This window comes from Kryptolebias marmoratus, linkage group LG19 (genome assembly GCF_001649575.2).
Source record: "Kryptolebias marmoratus isolate JLee-2015 linkage group LG19, ASM164957v2, whole genome shotgun sequence".
Taxonomy (NCBI): Eukaryota; Metazoa; Chordata; class Actinopteri; order Cyprinodontiformes; family Rivulidae; genus Kryptolebias; species Kryptolebias marmoratus.
In genome coordinates, this window is record NC_051448.1 from 22561363 (window position 1) to 22568716 (window position 7354).

A 7354-nucleotide genomic window follows, 5' to 3' on the forward strand; every position below is an offset into this window, starting at 1 on the left:
CCGGATAAGAGGAAGACAATGGATGGATGGATGGATGGATGGATGGATGGATGGATGGATGGTGTTCTCTCTGCATTCTTGAATTAATTAAATAAAATGAAAATGCCTATGTTTTTGTATATGTACCACACAGAGTTGTGGGAGTAAGAAGAGCTTCTTTGCAAAACATTAGAAACTTTTAGTCAATTCAAAAGTTTGTGTGACATCAATGTCAGTTGAACATTTTGTGGAAAAATCAGACATTTTGGAGACTATCTCTCAAATGCTGTTCACCAACTAGTCTCCAGCAATCACCCCCTGGTGAGATACTGGCTTAAACTAGCTGCCATGTTCATTTCAGAGAGAAAAGCGTTTCTCCTGGCAAGTCTTCCAAACAAGCCATACTTGTTCCGTCTGGTTTTGGTGATACTGTTTCAAACTTTAACATTGAACTTGGTAATTAAAGCCTGTAGAGTCTGAGATTGAGCTCCTGGGCTTTTCTTTTATTCCTCTGAACCTTAGACAGACTCGTCCAGAGAAGACTGGCAACCAATTTCAATGTTTTCCACTTGTGAGTACCTGTAAACGTTTTCCATGAGAATGAAGGAAAAGACGCAGAATTATTTTTGTTGTTTTGTTGTGAGGTTTATTGTAGCTTTTCCACACTCCTGTCTTATCTAGTAATCACACTTTTAAACATGTTCCAATGTGTTGGGGTTTTAAAAACATGTGCTCTCAAACAAATATTAAAAACATAAAGTCAGACTTATAACTATATCTTTAACTAGCTAACTTACTGAAACTATAAGTTTAGTTGAAAATAGTGACCAAATCAGTTCTTTTTTTCTAAAAGTTGTAATTGTTTGTCTTTTTTGTTGCAGTGAACAAAGTATCTGCCAGGCGCGAGCCGCTGTTATGGTTTATGATGATGCCAACAAGAAGTGGGTCCCGGCTGGTGGCTCCACGGGCTTCAGCAGAGTCCACATTTACCACCACACAGGAACCAATGCCTTCCGCGTGGTGGGACGCAAGATCCAAGATCATCAGGTTAGTGAGAGTTGATTAACAGAAGACTACCAGATTTGGACCAATTCATGGCCCCCACATGCATAATGTAATTGGATAGGTGGAGCAGCTGTGTACTGATGCAGTTTTGGGATTACATCTAGATGCACCGATGTACTACGTCTGTGTGCCAATACATCTCATCTGTTTAATTATTATTGCCTGCTGCTGAAAGGTGAGGGTGGACAGTAATGTTTTTGCCAGTTTGTGTGTGTGTTAGTAAAATATTCCATGAACCGTTTTTAGTGAAACTCTCAGAATGTAATCATTGAATGTACATCTACAACTGATTAACTTTTGGAATCAACCCAATTAAAAATAGCTGCTATATCCATCTGACCTTAAAAGATACAATAATAGCCAGAACTCAGTCAGTTTTATAAATATTGAGCTAACCTTTGGTGTGGTGGTAGTTGAGGCTGATTCAGAACATGTAAAAGATTGCACAAGATCTCTGTTTAAATCTTTACCATTAACTATGTGAAGTCAACTCTGTCTGTCTGTTAGCAAAATATCCCATCAAAAACTGGACAAACTTAATAAACCTTTCAAGAAATAATCACTGGATGAACCTCTACAAGTGCTTTTGAAGGTCAATCCAACTGAAAGTGGCCACAGCTAACTGACCAAAACATAAATGGCTATAACTCGATCAGTTTTACAGATATTGAGTTCAAACTTGGTTGTGGTAGTAACTGACAGTCATTTACATCACATTCTCTGAGCATGACAGATTGCGATATTGAATGAGGTTGCACATAATGTTATTTTGAAGGTTTGATTAATTGTCCTCACAAAATAATTTTAGTCTAAAACTCTGGAATGAAAGGCAGCAGGTGGTGTGGGATGCTATAAGGAATGCTAGGTCTTTAATTCAATGACGAGTCCGACAACAGTTTATATATATATTTGTGTGTGTGTAAAGAAGTGTCATTAAGTTTGTGATGAAGACTTCCTGTAAAGGATATTTCTTCTTCAGGTGCAATTCCTGCTGTAGCATTTTTGTAGCTCATGTTTGTTTATTGTGTCGTGTCATTGGCACTGTATTGAGATTTTCTCTGCCACAGACCAGATGCACGTCCCTGGTGTCGTCATGTGACACTGTCACCCTGGTTTCTGATGCACTTTGTGCTTTTCAGCTCCATTTAAAGTGTTTACTGCTTCTGAGTCTGAGGCATGGGGGATTTAAAGAGCCGAACACTGCCTTTATAAACACCATTTCTAAAATGTTCCAAGGATCATTGTGTTTACTGTTAGTCACTCGCAGATGAGTGTCTTTTGTTTCCATCTGCTTGTTGAAGTACGCAGACAGTGTTTCCTCACACTCTTTGCTGTGTGTGGAAAGTGAAAACAAGACATTTCTGAAGTGAGGTTGACGACAAAGTGAGACATGAGAGCAGCTGGGAAAAACTCCAATACAAACTGAAACTCTTCCTAAATCATCACAGAACAACTCACACACTGGAGTGTCGCTGAACCCTCTTCCTGATTCTTGAACTGATTTTTAACTCTAAATCTTGTGGATATGGGCACATCCCACAGCCTGCTAATCTCCTATTCACAAGAACACACAAACACCATTCATTAAGGCAAACTGCAAACACAAAATGTCTCATGTGAACACAAACTGATTCATTCACACAGCAGAAGCCTGATATCTGAGTAAATGGAAACAGGAAGATGCTCTGAACTCTCGAAGATCACAGCTTTATAGGAACAAATCAGCACCTTTCATGTCAGAGTTTTAGACTGAAATCATATTCTGTTGAATTGCAGCCAGTTTTGTCAAACCTTGTAAATGACAACAAGTGCGATGTGAAATCTCATGAGATGTTATCTCACTGTCTTAGTATGATCCTCAAGTACTACCACGTCAGATTGTATCTCAGTATCTGTAAAACAATAAATAATCAGCTGAAGGTGCCTTATCGTGGAAAAAAATGTTCAAAAGGTAATTTAATAAAAAGATTTTTATATTTAAACACACACACACACACATATATACATATATATATATATTTTTGCACTTGTCCATCTGTGTTTTCAGCAATATAGCTGCTACGTTTCAACCAGGCCTCCATTGTTTGTTTGTGGGAGTGCCAGTGATTGACAGGTGCCAGGTTGGGACAAACCAACTTCACCTGAAAGTGAATCAGATCTCTTTTTAGATTTAGAATGAACAAATTTAATATACTGCTGTTTTAAAAATGAAGTTTATGGTCGTGTTTGATTATATAACTGTTTTAAAGTATGTATGCATGGGTGCTATTTTTCAGTAGGCTGAAAAAATAGTACCCCCTAGAATGCCTTAAAGAACCCCCATTTGAGAAACGATGTCCTACGTAAAACACTGTAGAAAGATGAAAATTCACCTGTGACCATCAGAGTTCTGCTGCTCAAATGTTCCTTTTTTTTAAAGAACTGACCTCTCGTTTTCACACAGTGACTGTTTGTTTCAGGCTTATTTTTTAGTCGGTTTCTGTCTTCCTGTCATAAACTTGCCAGTCAGGAAGCGACAGATGCAGGTGTGCGGTTGCCATGGTGACCATAATGAGCCACTGGCAGCAGCTTTAACAATCTCTGTTCCCTCTACACTTCTTCTACAGTTCATGCAGGAAATTGTGGGTATTTATTCTGAGCTTAGAATGTTAGAAATCTCCTGTGTGAATTTTGGTCAGCAGCTGCATTGGCCCCTTCAGCATTTCTTCAGAAATGTTCTAGTTTCTTTTTGTTGTTGTTGTTTTAGTTGTGTTTTTCAATCCTGTTCCAACATTTGTGGTTATACAATGTTAGAAAATGTCCAACTAGGACAGCCTTTGCAAGGTGTAACAAATGCCAAAAGAGTTCATTGGAATGTACGGCAAGCAGCTGTGTGAGCGGAGCTCATCTATCAGAATAATAGATACTTTAGTAGAAAGTAAGAGTCTGTCAGAATTTAAAAAAGAAACATTACTGAATCCTTGGTGATCACACACACACTGTTCCTGCACCCCTTCGGTCCCACAGTCTGAGGCTTTAGGGTGGGGTGAACACATACATCTGTCCTCTTTCCCTCTGTGAAATTATCTGTGCCGTTTTAGTGATATACCTGCTACTTTCCAGATCTGACTCCATTTTGAGTCTTTGTGTTTGTTGCCCCCAGTCAGTGAGGCAGAAGTGTGCCTTAATATTGAAGTTTTATATGTCAGTACATGATTTTAAAAAATCGTCCATACTTTTCCTAAATTAAATAAAAATAATCTCAGATTAACAACGCATATTAGACAGTGCCATTTAGTTATTGAACAAACTCTAAGAGAAAATGCAGAAGCTGCATGTGGAAGACTGTTTCCATATGATTTAAGAGGGTAGTTAGAGTCAGGACCTGCTAACCAAATGCATTGATCATCTGACACCATCAAGACAGTTTTGTCAATGATGTGTGGTGTTCGAATGTTGGCTCCACATTTTATTGTACCAATAATTAACTTTCCTCAGATGTACACATCCTCTTGGTAGACTTTCCTTTTACTTTAAACAAAAAAGTATCTGTTTCAGTCCTTGGGTTTTGACATTTTATTTATCACAATAACTGAAAAGAGCTGCTTGAGGCACTCCTGCTTGGCTGCGTACCCAGGACTCCATCATGTTAGTGTCAACAGCTGAGACACAGGGGTGTTAGTGCATCATAAAGTCTCTTTACGAGCAGGTGAGAATGACCCGTTACTGCATAAAAAGCTATGATGGTTGTCACTTTGGAGATGGGGTCCTGACAGCACATAAAATAAACCTTCATACTGCGTTACCATAAATCTGAAGTCATCTTTAAAACTTAAATTGACATTCTCTCAATTTTAAGTTTTCTTCACTACAATACCTGACCACACACATCTGTGCCAATACTCCAAAAACACATTAGCAGCTGGTTCTGTCAGACATCACAGATAATCTAAACCAGTGGTTCCCAACCTGGGAATGAAGATCTCAGGAGTGGATCAAGGCTTTAATGGCACAGAGGCTGTCATTGGCTAAATGATTCCCATTTAGCCAAGACTTTAAAAACAGGAATGCTTCCATAGTCGATAAAAAGTGCTGTGATGGTGGAACTAGTCAGCTGTTGTTACAGAGAAGCTGTAATAAAGTGCAAAACAAATAGCAATGGTTTGACAAGAGGTAACTGTGTGCTCACTCCACCACCCAAACATAATGAGACCTGCACCTTTAGGGTTGCAAAATTCCAGGAAATTTTAAAGTTGGAAATTTTCTTTGAAAATTATTGGGAATTTATGAGAATTACCAGGAACTTGTAGGAATAAACCTGGAATTTGAAATAATATTAAAGGTTGGTCCTTAACAAGGATTTAAAATAGAGTTGGGGGAAATATATTTTAGCATAATCTTGACTAAAACAACCAGATTTCATTGCTGTAGCAGACAATGACAAAAAACTGATAGAAAAAATATAATGTAACATTATTTTTTTGTTCGTTGTGTACATGAATTTATGTTAAGGATTAGATCAAACAACAACAACAACAAAAAAAACTGTAAACATGTTTAAAAATTTACATTTTTTACTTTCATAAACTTCAGGACAAATTTATGATCTGTCTGTGACAAAACAAAATATTTATATTGTTGTTTTGATTTGATAGTTTGATTAAATTACCAACAATTTCCAGGTAGTTGACATAAATTCCTATAATTCCCATTAAAAATTTCCAATTTTGAATATTTCCAAAATTCCTCAGCTTAAGTTTCCATGTGAAGTCTCTGGAAGGTTTTTGGAAATGTACCTGAAATTTTCCGCCCCTTTGCAGCCCTAGTGCCTAAACCCTCACTCATGGTAAAATCGGGGGACTTTTATGTTGGCGCAAGAAAGGTGCAACTGACCAAACCAATGTTTTTCCTCTCCACCACCCCAACCTGGATGTCTGCAGGTGGTGATAAACTGTGCCATTCCCAAGGGGCTGAAGTACAACCAGGCCACGCAGACCTTCCACCAGTGGCGTGATGCTCGACAAGTGTACGGTCTCAACTTTGGCAGCAAGGAGGACGCCAACGTATTCGCCAGTGCCATGATGCATGCACTGGAGGTGCTCAACTCCCAGGACACAGGTGAGACATTCCTCTACTTTTCAGAAGCACCGAAAAACAAGCCTTGGTGCTTTAATATCAGTGGATAAATGAGCCCAAGCAGTTCCAAGTTTGCTTGTTTATGTAAATGTTGATGATATTTTTGGGACATGTTAATATAAAACACACGGCTTTAACCCAGGTGACTGAAGCAGGTGTCCATTTTGGAACTGTAATGTTATACACTTTGTTTTCAGACAATGTTAAGTTAGTTCAGACACAAAACTACCTTGGAACTGTTTGGGTAGATTTTTTAAGTATTCCTCTGTTTTCTCAGTGACAACACCGGTGAGTTCCAATACAGTGTAGAACATTTAGTTATGGCTTTTGATTCAGCTTTTCTTAAAACACACAATAAATAAAAAAAGAACTAATGAAACTGGCCTTGACAAAAAGGATAGTACCCTTAGAAAATACTGGAACTGATTTGCTCACAGGGACATGGTATCTAAGGTGTGTCCTGTAATCAGCATCACAGGTAGGGTTGGGCATCGTTTGAATTTGATCAATTCCGGTACCGGTACCGATTCCGATTCCTCGTTTAATTTCCAATTCCTAACAATTCTTGATTCTAATTCTTTTAAGAGACAATATATGTTGTAACCTTTCAGTGGCACTCTTTAATTTGTTACACCAATAGCTTTCCCTTGAACACTATGGTGAATGGAGCAGAACATCGTGGAGTCTGGTCAACTGCCTGGCTAATGTTAGATGGGTATTTGCATTTGAGTTGATCCACCATTTTACGTTGAGTATAACTTCTTGGCTGCCTCAGTGTTGGTATAAGATGTATTTTACTGTTTTATTTGCCTGATTCTGACTTCAGTGCTTGGCTGAGACCATCATCTCTGACTCCAAGCTTTCAAGCAGAAGCTGAAGCTCCCTGTTTAAAAATCACCTCATTCACCAAGTTGTCTTCTCTGATGAGAAAAAATTTAACCTTGATGGTCCTGATGGCTTCCAACGTTACTGGCATGACAAGGAGATCCCACCTGAGATGTTTTCTACAACTTTCTTCCACCTTTCAATGTCCCATGTTTGGTGCACCCTTGCAAAGTTCAAACGGGCAATTTTGTGGCGTTGAAGAAGACGTGGCCTTTGAAGACGTTTTTTGTTTCTGAAGCCCTTCTCTCGCAGATGCCGTCTGATGGTTATTGGGCTGCAGTCAGCACCAGTAATGGCCTTAATTTGGGTA

General features: G+C 38.7%; 1 protein-coding gene across 1 annotated transcript in view; it reads left to right on the forward strand.

The window, feature by feature from the left end:
- Positions 1 to 7354, forward strand: part of enah (ENAH actin regulator) — a gene marked incomplete at its 3' end in the record, with an annotated part of 90841 nt that overhangs the window by 27662 nt on the left and 55825 nt on the right. The window contains 2 exon segments of the mRNA XM_037981684.1: positions 861 to 1026; positions 5964 to 6141. Coding sequence (XP_037837612.1) covers positions 861 to 1026; positions 5964 to 6141 — 344 coding nt within the window.